The sequence below is a fragment of the Strongylocentrotus purpuratus genome, unplaced genomic scaffold (assembly GCF_000002235.5).
Source record: "Strongylocentrotus purpuratus isolate Spur 01 unplaced genomic scaffold, Spur_5.0 spur5_scaffold_17, whole genome shotgun sequence".
NCBI lineage: Eukaryota > Metazoa > Echinodermata > Echinoidea > Camarodonta > Strongylocentrotidae > Strongylocentrotus > Strongylocentrotus purpuratus.
In genome coordinates, this window is record NW_022145602.1 from 12,855,339 (window position 1) to 12,871,407 (window position 16,069).

The window sequence follows — 16,069 nt, forward strand, 5'->3', positions numbered from 1 at the left end:
TCCTGTGTTTGCAGAGCCACATGGGTCCCACAAGAAAACAAAAACCAAGTACCTACATGTACGTGTAGGCCTACAAATGTACCTGTACAGGTACGTAGGACAAGGCATAGGATTGGATCCCAAATCACTGAGAAAATACTTGTTTTCAATGTTTTGTTTTTGTTTGTTTGGTTTACAAGAGCGCTTTAATACCAGACTTTATACAGAAAAGGTGTGATTCCACACAGCAATCAATATTTGTTTGCTGGCTTGTTTGTGTTGTTATTTTTTTAGATGTTTGTTTGTTTGTTTGTTGTTTTTAGTGTGGATGTAATTGTACCTAACCTACATTTTGTAAGTTAGTTTACTTTTTCTTAGAACGTGCTTTGTCAATATCTCAACATTATTTCTTCTTTCCATTTTTTTTCTTTTTTCTTTTTTTTCTTTTTTCTTTTTTTTCTTTTAAGGTCTAGATTGGAACGTCTACAATAAACATTGACAATCATGATGCCCCTGTTTTAGTTCTTAGATTTACATGTAGGCTATCCAGACTTCAGAGTTGTAATTCTTATTAGTTTTTAGAAAAACTCATTTGAAAAGGATGGATATTTTTGGACCACCCTATTCTAATGATCACCCTTCCCTTTTAGATTGTCACAGATTTGGACAGGCAGAATTTTCAAACTTGATTCATGTGCAATATAAATGAAACAGCATAGGCTTAATTTCAAAGTCCCGGGGACCTTTTAATTTGTCTTTAAAAAAAGAAAGAAAGTCTAGTAAAAATTACATGGAGATTCATCAAAACTTAAAAAAAAATACATGTAGGCCCCCAGTGTATATAGGCCTTCATGCAATGTATAACGTATGGCACAGAGGTGCATGCCTTTAGTCACATTCATAATGTTGATAGAGAATGCATGTACATGTACATGTACCTACAGGTACATGAAGTTGGAGTTTAAAGTGATATTCTAGTCTTGTCAGGGATACTCCCCTCCCAATTTTTCCATGATTCATCAGAAAATATCCGCAGGAAACCTCCATCATCTGTCTCCAGCAAGTGCCATCGCAATACCTGAGTGCGTTTCCCTTTTTACCCCCCTATACCTGGTTATGCTACCCCTATCATTCCCCCCCCCCCCCCCCCTCCCGCCTTTGGGAGCAAATGGGATCTTTAAGGTTAAGATGGGTTCTATTAATAAAGGATACATTGGAGAGAAACCTGATGATTTGTGTTGCATCCCGAAAAAAATGAGTGTGCTAAATACATGTAGTATACTCACACTTTTCTTGGATTTTGAGTGATTAAAGGTTAGTTTGAATCTGAAATATTTCTTAATGTTTTGGAAATATTTCTGCTGACAAAGAAAAAAAATGTGTTGTCATATTTTCACAAGTACATACAGTACAGGTACAATGCCTCCAATATCTTCTTCTGTTGACCTAGATTGTCAGCAGGCCCGGGTAGGCCTGAGTCATGTCGGGATTTTCATAAACCGGGTCCCGACGGCCTTGCACCGATCGGGACCCGGTGTCCCGAAATCAGCTCGGAGGATTTGTCACTTGCCTCTATAAAAAGCGCATATCATCAGTATGTCCCTTAAAAGTGACCTTTTTTATCAGTCAAATAAATCAACACATGCATACCTCGGCACAGATCGGTATATTCTTCCATTTGACATTATTATTATCCATGATTGGCGATGTTTAGTGCCATTATCGTGCCTCTAAAAGTAAAAAAACTGGAGCAAAAATAGAAAGACAACGATCGAGCCGCCATTTTGATTCATGCAGGTTGAATAAATCGGGTCATAAAAAATTAATGTTTGAATAATAAAACGGCTTTCTAAAAAGTACTCCTTTACAACATACCGATCGAATAATTTTTAAAAACAAAATAGATATTTTTTTTTTGATTTTGAACACCGCATGCTTCTTTTAAAAGCTGAAAATTACTTGGTAATCACAAGAAGTTTCGATACGGATAGCTGTTGCAAGGCAAGTTCAGACTAGTCTCGGAAAAATGCGCAGTGCTCCTTCTTAGCTGTAATGCGTGCCAGAACGAACCCAAACAAAGACGTGATCGTAACGAGAAAAAAAATCATTAAAAACTACGAGAGCACAATTGGAAAGACAACTACTGCTCAAAATTACGATAATCAGATAAATAACTTGGACAAAGAATTCAATAATCGCCCAAGAAATGCCAAAGAAATTGTGATAATCGAGGAGTAACTGGGTACATTTTTATTGCAAGGGGCTTGCAGCAAATACTCGAATCCTTTGTTATACTGCTTTTTACCGTAGAGGGCGTTACTAGCCTCGTGTTTGAACACGAGGCTAGAAACCAAATAACGTGTAATTCGGACATATCAGCAGGCCCATTCCGATAATGATTGTACCTATAGTAACTCCTGAAATATCACTATTTCTGTGGCTTTTCTTGGACAACTATTGTATTATTCCTCCAAGTTACGTATCTGCTTACGATAATTTTGAGTAGTTGTCTTTCCAATTGTGCTCTCGTAGTTTTTAATGATTTTTTCTCGCTACGATCACGTCTTTGTTTGGGTTCGTTCTGGCACGGATTACAGCTAACTACGAGGAGCACTGCGCATTTTTCCGAGACTAGTCTGAACTTGCCTTGCAACAGCTATCCGTATCGAAACTTCTTGTGATTACCAAGTAATTTTCAGCTTTTAAAAGAAGCATGCGGTGTTCAAAATCAAAGAAATAATATCCATTTTGTCTTTTAAAAATTATTCGATCGGTACGTTGTAAAGAAGTACTTTTTAGAAAGCCGTTTTATTATTCAAACATTAATGTTTCTTTCAACCTGATTTATTAATCCTGCCGAGAGACCCGGCCAGTAGTAGTACAGTAGCTAGCTAGCAGCTGGCAACAACAACCCCATGGGGCGAACTGCTTTGCAACCCATATTTATATCAGCAGTTCGGATTGATTCAGGACGAGCTAGAATATGATTGGTAACAATTAAATACTTAAGTTTCAAGGTGGAATGATTTAAGTGTTGTGCAAAACTGCAATTTCTTACATATTTCATTATTTTTTTTCGGAGCGTCGGTTCTCAAAAAACGAAACCGGGACCCGACGGCAACGGTCGGGTCCCGGTGTGATCGACCGTACCGACTCAACCTGTGCACATGATATTATTTATGACATGGATCAGATTTTTCTATAGAATTATTCACAGAAACAAGAAAATGCGAAGATTTTTATGTACAGTTTACTTTTCAGTTTTTTATTGAGTCCCCATTAAAAAAAAAAATCTCCCCAAAGATTTGAGCAGAGACTTACGGTAGTTGCTACTCCTCATTTTCCTTGGTCTACTGTGAGTGATATATCCTCTTGCTATCACCGACTCCCTCTCAATTCTGTTGGATTTACAGGAGTGAAATAAGTTAACCTATATTATAGGGACGTATGGCACATTAACACTAATGAAAAAAACCAAGACCAATGGTGTTTGGGTATCATCAAAATTTTCCACGTTTTGATAAGTGGTGCACATTATGCGCGATTTGTTGCTGCTCTGCATGCGCTGGTGCAGAAGTAAGGAGAGTCATTTGAGAAGAAAAAAAAAGTGGAAATAAATGACTACTATTTTGAGAGCAAGCGTTTACACTGCAAAAAACAGTGGAGTTTTGGCCAAAAAGCACACTCCAGAGATGGGTTTTTTAATTCATTCTTATGGTATTTATTGGTAATTGCCTTACTGCTTCTGACAATTCTTTAGAACGTGAGAAAAACCCAGGATTTTTGCTCATACATGTAGTATAAATGCCCCTACATGTATTTACAAAGCAGAAATTGTTCAAGTAATAGTGTCATTTGTTTGCCTCTATCATGCAGGACTCGCCACGTTTCTTTGAGATGTTCACACTTGTACAAGCATTGCTTTTTAGTGGACCCCTCTGTTTCCAACATGTACATTGTATTTCTTAAATTTGTTTTAAATGCTTATAATTGATTTGTTATATTTTGTTGGAAACATGAATAAATTTGAAATCTTGAAATCTTGAAATCTTTAAAAATTTGAAATCTTGAAATCTTTCCTCTTTGCTCCGTCTACAATCATCATTCAACCATGTACATGTACATGTATATACTGTACCACAAGCAATTATACAATATATGGAAAATATATATATGGGTACATTTAAAAATTGGCCATGGGTTTTTAATCTGAATTCTGTACATGGCCCATGGTCACCATCAGGATTGTGGTTGTATTTTTCCATTTTTGTTATTTCATTTACCGGTATGTAATGTGCAGTATTCTTTTCATTATAATGAGCAAATGGTTTTAAAATAAAGTGTGAATGCAAGCGTGTCAACATTCCACTTGTGTGTATAAATATGGTTATGATGGGGGGGGGGGGGGGGGGGTTAATGATAGTCTTTGCCCCCATCATTTTCATTGAGTATATCACGTTCTTCCTACAGGAATTACAAAAGTTATAAACTGTTCTCTTTTTTTATTGTTTTGATAGGGAAAGTCAGATAGACTGACCACCTCAACAGGATGTCCAATCGACAACAAGTTGGCCACCATGACGGCCGGAGCCCGTGGCCCGGTCCTCATCCAGGACTTCGTCTTCACCGACGAGATGTCGCACTTCGGTCGGGAGCGCATCCCTGAGAGGGTTGTGCACGCCAAGGGAGCTGGTGAGTGTGGAATTTAATCCTTGAGGGTCATTCACACAAATCCGGTAAACCGCCTTGAAAACACTTGCGCGGGGGAGCAAAATGATAACTTGTCTTCTGTGTGAATGGATGGCAAGTGTTGATGATAAAAGAAGTAGTTACAGACCTAATAAGCCTGGCCTGTTTTTTTCCTAGGTTCTCTGTCTTTTCCGAGCGATGAAAAAAATCATGACTCTGCACACTAAACTTTATTATTAGAGTAGACCTTACATACGTGTATGTTGAATCTCAACTACCGTAGAATCGTTATGAACAATTAAATAACATGACTCTTACTGAGCTTTGTGATGTACATGTAGACGTTACAGATGTCTGTTTTTCAACGACATGTAACATTGTAACCTAGACTCGTTACAAGGACTTATGCATAAAAACAATTAACATATTGTCATAGTCACTGGTCCCTAAGCATAGTCACTGATCAACATGTACATGTACATATAATGCTAATAGTATATATGAGAAAATTCTTTAGTCAGGTGGTAGATAATTTCCTCTTTTCCTTGTCTTCTTATTCAGGTGCCTTTGGATACTTTGAGACCACGCACGACATCTCCAAGTACTGCAAGGCTGCACCCTTCGAGTCCGTGGGAAAGAAGACCCCTGTGGCCATCCGATTCTCCACTGTCGGTCAGTATGAGAAGAAAATGATAAAAAATTTATCTCAGTTATCTTTAAAGCCCGTTTGTACTAGTTTGGCCAAGGGGGATAAGACCTCCCTGCAAGGTCACTGACAGGTGGTTATCTCATCAAATCAGCTCTCAATTAAAATAAGAAAAAGGGGATAATGGGGGACCAATAGGCACCGATTAGGGATTGTTTGCTCTATAGAGGGCGCAAGTAGCTATAAGTAGTTCAGTGGAGCTTTAACTTATCTTATTTTCAAGACATGTTGCAGATCTACAAAATGATTTAATAGTACAGGGAGTCAGTATGAAAAGAGGAAAAAAAATTATCTCGGTTATCTTTAACTTATATTAATTTCAAGACATGTTTATACAGTAATGCTTATAGGAAATACAACATAATTCTAATAAGTTTGACAAAATACAATCATAAAACCAACTGACTTTAAACAATGTCTGCCCACATTTCATCCTACAGTATGCAAAATGTACATTACACATTACCTGTTAATACACAGCAAAACAGTTACATAAAAGACTTAAATTTATTACATGTACAGTTGTATGGACGTCTTATCTTTGGAAACCTTCAAGAACCTTACCTGTTGCGAAACATTTGACCCTACTTTGATCTGAAAACCATAACGTGTACCAGCAAAGATGCACGTTGCATGACTTACAATTTGCGGTATACCAGGAAGAAAAATAAATGTCTCACTCTTGTTTAAATTTAGCATCCAAGATCTCGGGTCAAGACTGAGTCATTAAAGATCTAAGGTCGATGTCTGCTTTCACAACATCATTGCGGTGTAGATGTTATCTATTACAAATGCTACATTGACAATACCTCCACGTTGAAGATGCTAACCCTTAACCTACATGTAAGACCTTACCGCACCCTAACCATAACTTTTAGGAAGTAAAGCCAGGAGCAAAGGTCCCCAAGGTCAAATGTCATGTCACCAAAGCTGGTGTACGGCATATGCTCATTTAACCCTTCATTGTACTGAGATCAATCCTACTATCCTACACTAGGTGCTCATTTCTTACTTCAACCCTGTACCCAATACTACACCTATTAAACCCAAGCTACCTGTAGAACATAATCATGTCCCTAACCATAACCGTATACCTTTGACAAAATAAAACCCTGGATAAAATGTTGGGTCACGAAGTAACATGTAACATGGGTACCTGGTAGGATTTATTTTTTCTCAATTGACTGTGCGCTGATTACGGCTGCCGGAGCTAAAGCTAGTGTGACAGTCTGGAATCTCATTATGATATTATTCATAATGATCTTAATAAGTTTGTTATAATATTGTTTACTTTTAATTATTAATCAACACTGTGCAGTTTCTGAGCAGTGATCCTCAGAAAACCCATTAGTCACTTTCTGGGTCCCGCATAATAGAGCTCTTGTACACGTCGTAAATCTTATCTCTAAAGAATGTTGTGGTTACCTCCAGAGGGTGGGAGAGTGAAGGCTACCGCCCATCTGGATGAGGAAGGGTAAAATCCACTCATTCCATCTCATACCACCTTTGAGACAACACCCATGCTATAGAGAAGAGAACTTGTACGATATTTGACTTTCCATGACAAATTCCATCCAATAGGGGTAAGTTTATATATTTATTATATATTGCCAAAATGTATGTTTTGTGTGTATTATTACTGTGTAATCTGAGAGAGAGCGAGAGTGCAATCTCTTTGATTTCCCGAATATATTGAAGGTAATTTAGTACTTTCTCTGAGATATATTCACTTGACTGTGTTCACAACGTAAATGCATTTCATATTTCGTTGCATGAGAATATATTTGTATTAACATTCGCTATACATGTGCTGTATTTAGTTTGCTTTGTCTTGTGAGACAAAGGTCTAGAAGTATTTTATTGAACATGATTTGCATGGATACTTTGATATGTTTCCTCTATCTGAGAATTACATAGTTCCATTGATTTACTTAATCCAATCATGCTTCATAAACTTCTGTCTGTATTTCTTTACGAAGAGGTTTCACTATTGTTGTACTAGAGAAACATTGCCCTTTTTATCAGTATTAATTGTACAATCCGTGCGTAACTGGTGAAATGTTATTTGTTGGATAATTTCTGTAGGAACAGAGATTTTGCTAAGCATATATTTAGAATTCATATCCAAAATGATATTGCTTGTCGAAATAGGATCATTTGTATATATTCATATTCAGTAACGATTATTGTCTTATATCATTGTGCTTTAAGTTTATCAGGAAAAGGTATCTTTAAGGCTTGTTGCTAGGCGATAGATATTCTTGGAACATTATCGAGTAGCAAGAACAAATCTGTCATCAGCCTGAACTGCTGTTGACCAGTTGCATTTTCTGTTGAAACTACACACAATGTGCTTCTGTGTAGCTTTCGGTCAATGTTTAGACTAGAGGTGATAGGTCACTCAGGAATGTAGTTACATGGCCAAAGGGGCTTAACCCCGTTCACACTATGGCAACTTGTTAGTTGGGTGTACTGTGCATTAGGAATGCATGGGTCTGTTCATACTAGAGATTTAATCCGATTTAAGTTTAGTTCGGTTTAACTTAATCTGGTTTAACTTTCATCTTTCACTTGTATTTCAAGTCGAGTCTCTGTCGTTAATAATCAATTGTTATTATGTTACACAATTGGATTTAGTTGACAAACATTATTGTATTTAACCAATTCATTTATGTTTTAACTTAATGGATAAGTGTTACCTTAGGTTTTAGTATATATCTATTCTTTGATGCATTCTTTGTCTCTCACTCTTCTCTTCCTCCTTACTCTAATCTATATTATTTTACGTTTACATAACGCCATATTTTGTCACTTAATTGCATAGGAGTTTAGTTGAGGAAAACATTGTAATGTGATTATAGTAGAGTCAAGCTACCAGCTTACTACTTTTATTACTGATTGTTTGTTTATTGAAACTCTTTATGAATATGACAATTTATGATTCTTTATTTTCTATTGTATTCTTTCAGGGTTTATCCTTTCTCGGGTTTATTTTCGAGAATAAAGTATGACATCAAAACAACCTGGACCACAATATTGAGTCTTCATTTATCTCACTATCTGTGTTACAAATGGCGTAATCGGCAGGATGTCAACATAAGTTATAACCCCCTACGGATGACGAGGATTGCTGATCCACTACAGGAGAGAGATCAACCAATATCTTGGAGTAGAGCCGGACACTGGTTGACCCTGGTAGACCCCGATGATCAGAGCTGGATGTATCCCCCTGGATAAGAACTGTTAATCGCGAGAGTAACCTGAAGGGCAACCCTAGCTTCTACGGACTGATCGGATGCAAGTGGAGCTCAGCAAGTGCATGGAAATCCCAAGAATGAACAGTTGTTGAAAAGACTCTAAAGATCTTAAGAAAAATAATGTAATTCAGTTACATATTTTGAAGTGCATATTTTCCCGCTTACCTTAAGAGGAGATCTAACAAACAACGCATTGTTTCTTTGCAACAGCTAGATTTCTATCTTTTTTTGTGCATATAGTAACAGGTACCAGATGAGCATGGAAGAACTCAGGAAGGAGATCGATATGCTGAGGGCAGCCCTGAAGGAGGCCACAGAGGTCAAAGAGGAGGCAGGAAGGGAAGCGGCAGGTGCTCCCAGGCCAGTCTACGTGGCTCCAGGGAGGCGCTTAGATGTGTTTTCCGGAAAGCAGACCCGTCCTTCTGACCAGACAGTTCACGACTGGGTTGCAAGCGTGAGGGCCCAGCTGGAGCTAAGGGGTCTCAAGGGCAGAGAGGCAGCTGCTTTTGTGAAAGAATACCTGGAGGGGGATGCACGAAGAGAGGTAAGCGGGAGGGGAGATGAGGTCCGGGACGACCATGAAGCTATATTTGGGGTGCTAACCAAGGTGTTTGGGGATGGCAACAGCCTTCCCCAACTCCAGCAGAAGTTCTACTCATACATGCAGGGGACGTCCCAGGACCTATTGAGCTGCTCTCTTCAGCTGGTAGACCTCTTTGACAGGATGGTTCAGCTGGACCCTACCATTAAGGGCCAGCGGGACCTATCTTTGAAGAGCAGGTTCGCAGAGGCCGTGAGGGATGAGTCTCTAAGGCGCGAGCTACGGCGGCTCAACACAGAAACGTCAAGCCTTTCCTTCTTCGCCCTTCGGGACAGAGCTATGGAATGGCTGGGACCGGCACCTACCAAACCTAAGGAGGCGGCTGTCAGGAGTATCGCTGTCGAGAAAGACATCCTGGACCTTATGAAGAAGCAGGCCGAGCAGATGGAGCGCCAGCAGGTGCAACTCGACCAGCTTAGCTCCCTTCTGACAAGCAGACGACAAACACCTTCAGGGGACGGGAAATGCTATAATTGTGGCGAGAAGGGCCACATTCGGCGCAACTGCCCCAAGCCAGTTCCAGAACGAAGGCCGAGGAGAGAACAGAAACTTGGTGAGTCACCGATTAGACCTTCATCGAGTGCACCAGGTTTAAACGAATAGCTCCCACCGTCAAGAGCCTGACGGTGGGTGAGTCATTCGACGGCTCAGCGCTCTTAAGGAGGGCAGTAGGTGATTGTCCGGAGGTCAACCTCAACCTTGGACCTGCACATTGCGTTAGATGTTTGTTGGACACGGGGGCACAGGTATCAACGGTGACCGAGGCATTTTATAGGAAGCACCTCGGTAGCGAGTTGATGATAGACGTGTCTCGTATCCTCAGCATCAGTGGAGCCCAAGGACTTACGATTCCCTACTGCGGATACGTCGAGCTGACGGTTCGGGTGCTTGGGAGGAGCTTTCATAACATGGGTTTCCTTGTTGTGAGGGACCCTCCTGAAGCAATAGGAGAGAGGAAGAGACAGGTTCCTGGAGTAATAGGCTCAAATGTCCTAAGGGACATGCGGAATGCTCTGCAAGACGAACTTGGAGAGGATTTCCTCAGGAAGATCAAGGGTGAGAGAGACGCTACATGGGTGAGTGTCTTGGCCTTGTATGAGGAAATCTTTGTAGACCCTACGACCAAGCTCGGCGGACTGGGAAGAGTGGCCGGCATTGCACCAGTATTACTTCAGGGAAGGTCTCTACAGACGGTTCAGGTCTCAGTTAGACCTGCTAGGAAGGGGGAGATACGCACGGCGATCATCCAGGAAATTGAAGGAGAACATCTCCAGCCTGGCGTCAAGGTAATATCATCCCTCCTTCATATCACAGATAACGGTTTAATTAATGTCCCTGTAATGAACCTTTCGAGCAGAGACATTTACATTCAGCCTAGGACACCAATCGGGATCGTTCATGATGCTTCGGAAGTCGACCGACAAGAGAGGCCTCAACCAGCCTTGGTCGAGGAGCATCGACAATCTTCATCTCCTGATGTCGAACAGATACTTCGGAGGATGCAGCTGGGAGACATCTCCCTGGAGCAGCAAAGAGCCATGGAGGAGCTCATAGGGAAGTATCTGGACGTCTTCAGCAAAGATGAAGATGACATCGGCCTGTGCAAAGACGTAGACCATAGGATCTACACCACCAATGATGTTCCAGTCAAGGTCCCACATAGGCGGATCCCGCCCCATCATTGGCAGGAGGTAAGGGAATACCTTAAACAGTATCTAGATAAGGGTGTCATCAGAGAGTCGTCCAGCCCCTATGCAGCCCCGGTGGTTTTGGTAAGGAAGAAAGACGGCAAGCTCAGGTTATGCGTTGACTACCGCGCTCTTAATTCCAAGACGCATAAGGATGCATACCCCCTTCCAAGGATTGAAGAAGCATTGGAGGCATTGAGAGGAGCTCGCTTCTTCTGCAGCTTGGACCTTGCCCACGGATTTCACCAGATTCCAGTAGCTGAGGTAGATATCCAAAAGACAGCTTTTCGCGTTGGTACTGGCGGGTTGTACGAATTCGTAAGAATGCCTTTCGGTTTATGCAACGCACCAGCTACCTTCATGCGGCTAATGGATAAGGGATTCGGCGACCAGAATTTTCAGACAATTCTTACCTACCTTGATGATATCCTTGTGTTTGGACGAGACTTTGACGAAACTCTTCAAAGGCTCGAAATGGTTCTGGGACGCCTTCGCAAGATGAACCTCAAGATCAAGGTGGAGAAATGTCACCTCTTCAAGAAGAAGCTCAAGTATTTAGGGCATATGGTGGAAGAAGGAGGCATCTCTCCAGATCCAGACAAGATCAGGTCCATCCAGGAGTGGAAGACGCCCAAGACAGAGACAGAACTCCGGTCGTTCCTTGGACTGGCCGGGTATTATCGAAGGTTCGTTCCCCAATTTGCAACAATTGCAACACCTCTTCATGCTCTCGTTGGAGGAGCACAACAACAGAAGAAGAGTAAGAGCAAGGGCAAGAAAGGGAAAGTACCCAGTGCTAGGAGGGTGGTTCATGGTTTGTCGGTAGCAGAGGCCTGGGACGAGAGCTGTGACAAGGCGTTTCAGGAACTGAAGGACCAGTTGACGTCTGCACCCTTGTTAGGTCACCCTGACTTCACTAGACCACTCATCCTAGAGACTGACGCAAGCTTTCATGGACTTGGAGCAGTACTCTCACAGAAGCAAGATGGCCGCTTAGTCGTTCTGGGATACGCTAGCAGAGGACTTCGACCCCACGAGAAGAACATGAATAACTACAGTAGTATGAAATTGGAGCTCCTTGCGCTTTACTGGGCGATCACCGAGAAGTTCCGGGACATTCTACTTGGGGCCGAGTTTGTTGTTTTCACGGACAACAATCCTCTCAGCTATTTGCAGACGACGGCTAAGCTGGGAGCAACAGAGATGAGGTGGCAGGCGGACCTTGCTCAATTCAACTTTGAGATCAAGTTCAGATCTGGTCGGCTGAACACTAATGCAGACGCCTTGAGCAGGAAAATGGACCATGGAATTGAGCAAGGGAGACTCGAAGAAGTTGGAGTGAGTCTCCAAAGCCATCCTTCGTCTTTGTCGACGCCAGTGCCATCATCACTTGCGGTGAGAGTAGAGGAAGTATCAGAGATAACGGACACAGACACCAGCAAGGAAGGGACAGCTTTGTCTACCCTTCCAGCCTTGCCCAGAGAAGAGTTGGCGGCTCTGCAAAGGAACGACCCAGTCATCGGAAAAGCGCTACCCTACAAGAAGGAAGATAGTGCCCCGACTCCGAGGCAGATGGCTAAGGAAGACCAGCCAGTTCGGAAACTGTTGCGACAGTGGGGACGCCTCCTTCTTGTAGACGGCATTCTACACCGCAGGGTTACGCTAAGGGGGCAACCTATCAATCAACTGCTGGTACCTGGAGCCTTGAAAAGCAACATCCTACGTGCACTCCATGACGAAGTTGGCCACCAAGCTTCGGAAAAGACCACCAGGTTAGCGGTCCAACGCTTCTACTGGCCAGGAATGGAAGCAGAGATCCGCACGCACTGCGAAAGCTGCCAGCGGTGCTTACTTTCCAAGGCAGGGAGGAAGTTACATCCACAAATGGGATCACTCATTGCAAGGGAGCCCCTGGAAGTACTAGCGATAGACTTCACCGTGTTAGAGCCCAGCTCTAACAGGGTTGAGAATGTCCTAGTACTGACAGACGTCTTTACGAAGTATACACAAGCCGTACCTACCAGAGACCAGCGGGCAACTACGGTCGCAAAGGTACTTGTTAACAACTGGTTTGTGAGATTTGGAGTACCTAAGCGCCTGCACAGCGACCAAGGTCGAAACTTCGAGAGTGGTCTAGTCAAAGAGCTTTGCAGAGTGTATGGAGTGAAGAAGACAAGGACGACTCCCTACCATCCAGAGGGCAACGCACAGTGCGAACGCTTCAATCGCACGATGCATGACCGGCTGCGTACTCTTCCGCCGGAGAAGAAGAGAAGATGGCCTGAACATCTGCCTGAGTTGGTGTACGCCTACAACTGTACACCGCATTCTTCAACGGGTTATTCGCCATATTATCTTTTCTTCGGCAGAGAGCCGGTGCTGCCCATTGACCGCCAGCTAGGACTTCAACACTCTGAATCCGATTCAGAGTGGTTGGAGGCTCATCATAGACGCCTGAGGACTGCCTTCGACCTGGCAAGACAGATGACAGAGAAGGAAGCACTGAGAAGACGGGAGAGGGTCAATCGCACCGCTGAGGACACAAGCCTTGTCATTGGAGCACGAGTGTTCACACGGAATCGTGTCCTTGGACGGAACAAGATTCAGGATGTTTGGTGCGACACTCCGTTCAAGGTGGTAGCCCGACCCAACCCCGAGGGGAACGTGTACGTCATCGAGCCGTTACAGGATGAAGGTCCACAGAAGACAGTTCATCGTCGAGACCTTCTAGACTCACGTGGACTGGTAGGTGACATCAACCCAGATCGTTTCGATGACACCGCACAGGACCCTCAACCGACCGCCCTTCCATCCAACGACCAAACCGACGAAGACGACGAGCCGAGAGAGGTACTCTTTCGAAGACCCGATGAGAATACCAATCTTACAGATGACAATCCACCAGGTACTTCCGAAAGAGTAGGGGAGCACCCAGCTCCTCAGGTTGAACTAGAAACTGAACAGCAGATAGCCGAAGATGAAGTATCTTTAGCTAGGGACTCTGACGTTACTGAACCTACTGTTTCCGATCAGGAGGACGATCCGGAGGACGAACCGGAGGACGAACCTGTAGTCCCTGTCAGAAGGTCTGCTCGGTTGAAAGGGAACCCCCCACACCTCTCGTCCGAAATTGTAGCTGACATTACCAAATCTCATTTGTTGTTCATGCAAATGATGTCTAATTCTAACCCAACTCACTAAATTATTAAACGATTATTTTCGTATTTGTTTGTTTAAATCATTTTGAATCTTTGAATTGTCCAAAGTTGTCAGAGACGACAACATCAAGTAGGGGAGAATGTGACAGTCTGGAATCTCATTATGATATTATTCATAATGATCTTAATAAGTTTGTTATAATATTGTTTACTTTTAATTATTAATCAACACTGTGCAGTTTCTGAGCAGTGATCCTCAGAAAACCCATTAGTCACTTTCTGGGTCCCGCATAATAGAGCTCTTGTACACGTCGTAAATCTTATCTCTAAAGAATGTTGTGGTTACCTCCAGAGGGTGGGAGAGTGAAGGCTACCGCCCATCTGGATGAGGAAGGGTAAAATCCACTCATTCCATCTCATACCACCTTTGAGACAACACCCATGCTATAGAGAAGAGAACTTGTACGATATTTGACTTTCCATGACAAATTCCATCCAATAGGGGTAAGTTTATATATTTATTATATATTGCCAAAATGTATGTTTTGTGTGTATTATTACTGTGTAATCTGAGAGAGAGCGAGAGTGCAATCTCTTTGATTTCCCGAATATATTGAAGGTAATTTAGTACTTTCTCTGAGATATATTCACTTGACTGTGTTCACAACGTAAATGCATTTCATATTTCGTTGCATGAGAATATATTTGTATTAACATTCGCTATACATGTGCTGTATTTAGTTTGCTTTGTCTTGTGAGACAAAGGTCTAGAAGTATTTTATTGAACATGATTTGCATGGATACTTTGATATGTTTCCTCTATCTGAGAATTACATAGTTCCATTGATTTACTTAATCCAATCATGCTTCATAAACTTCTGTCTGTATTTCTTTACGAAGAGGTTTCACTATTGTTGTACTAGAGAAACATTGCCCTTTTTATCAGTATTAATTGTACAATCCGTGCGTAACTGGTGAAATGTTATTTGTTGGATAATTTCTGTAGGAACAGAGATTTTGCTAAGCATATATTTAGAATTCATATCCAAAATGATATTGCTTGTCGAAATAGGATCATTTGTATATATTCATATTCAGTAACGATTATTGTCTTATATCATTGTGCTTTAAGTTTATCAGGAAAAGGTATCTTTAAGGCTTGTTGCTAGGCGATAGATATTCTTGGAACATTATCGAGTAGCAAGAACAAATCTGTCATCAGCCTGAACTGCTGTTGACCAGTTGCATTTTCTGTTGAAACTACACACAATGTGCTTCTGTGTAGCTTTCGGTCAATGTTTAGACTAGAGGTGATAGGTCACTCAGGAATGTAGTTACATGGCCAAAGGGGCTTAACCCCGTTCACACTATGGCAACTTGTTAGTTGGGTGTACTGTGCATTAGGAATGCATGGGTCTGTTCATACTAGAGATTTAATCCGATTTAAGTTTAGTTCGGTTTAACTTAATCTGGTTTAACTTTCATCTTTCACTTGTATTTCAAGTCGAGTCTCTGTCGTTAATAATCAATTGTTATTATGTTACACAATTGGATTTAGTTGACAAACATTATTGTATTTAACCAATTCATTTATGTTTTAACTTAATGGATAAGTGTTACCTTAGGTTTTAGTATATATCTATTCTTTGATGCATTCTTTGTCTCTCACTCTTCTCTTCCTCCTTACTCTAATCTATATTATTTTACGTTTACATAACGCCATATTTTGTCACTTAATTGCATAGGAGTTTAGTTGAGGAAAACATTGTAATGTGATTATAGTAGAGTCAAGCTACCAGCTTACTACTTTTATTACTGATTGTTTGTTTATTGAAACTCTTTATGAATATGACAATTTATGATTCTTTATTTTCTATTGTATTCTTTCAGGGTTTATCCTTTCTCGGGTTTATTTTCGAGAATAAAGTATGACATCAAAACAACCTGGACCACAATATTGAGTCTTCATTTATCTCACTATCTGTGTTACA

At 41.5% G+C, this 16,069-nt stretch overlaps 1 protein-coding gene across 1 annotated transcript in view; it reads left to right on the top strand.

Annotated features, from left to right (window-relative positions):
* LOC100888042 (catalase-like) overlaps positions 1–16,069 on the top strand; it is a 46,223-nt gene that overhangs the window by 8,206 nt on the left and 21,948 nt on the right. The window contains exons 2-3 of the mRNA XM_030987744.1: positions 4,497–4,671; positions 5,230–5,340. Coding sequence (XP_030843604.1) covers positions 4,497–4,671; positions 5,230–5,340 — 286 coding nt within the window. The remainder of the gene's footprint in view (positions 1–4,496; positions 4,672–5,229; positions 5,341–16,069) is intronic.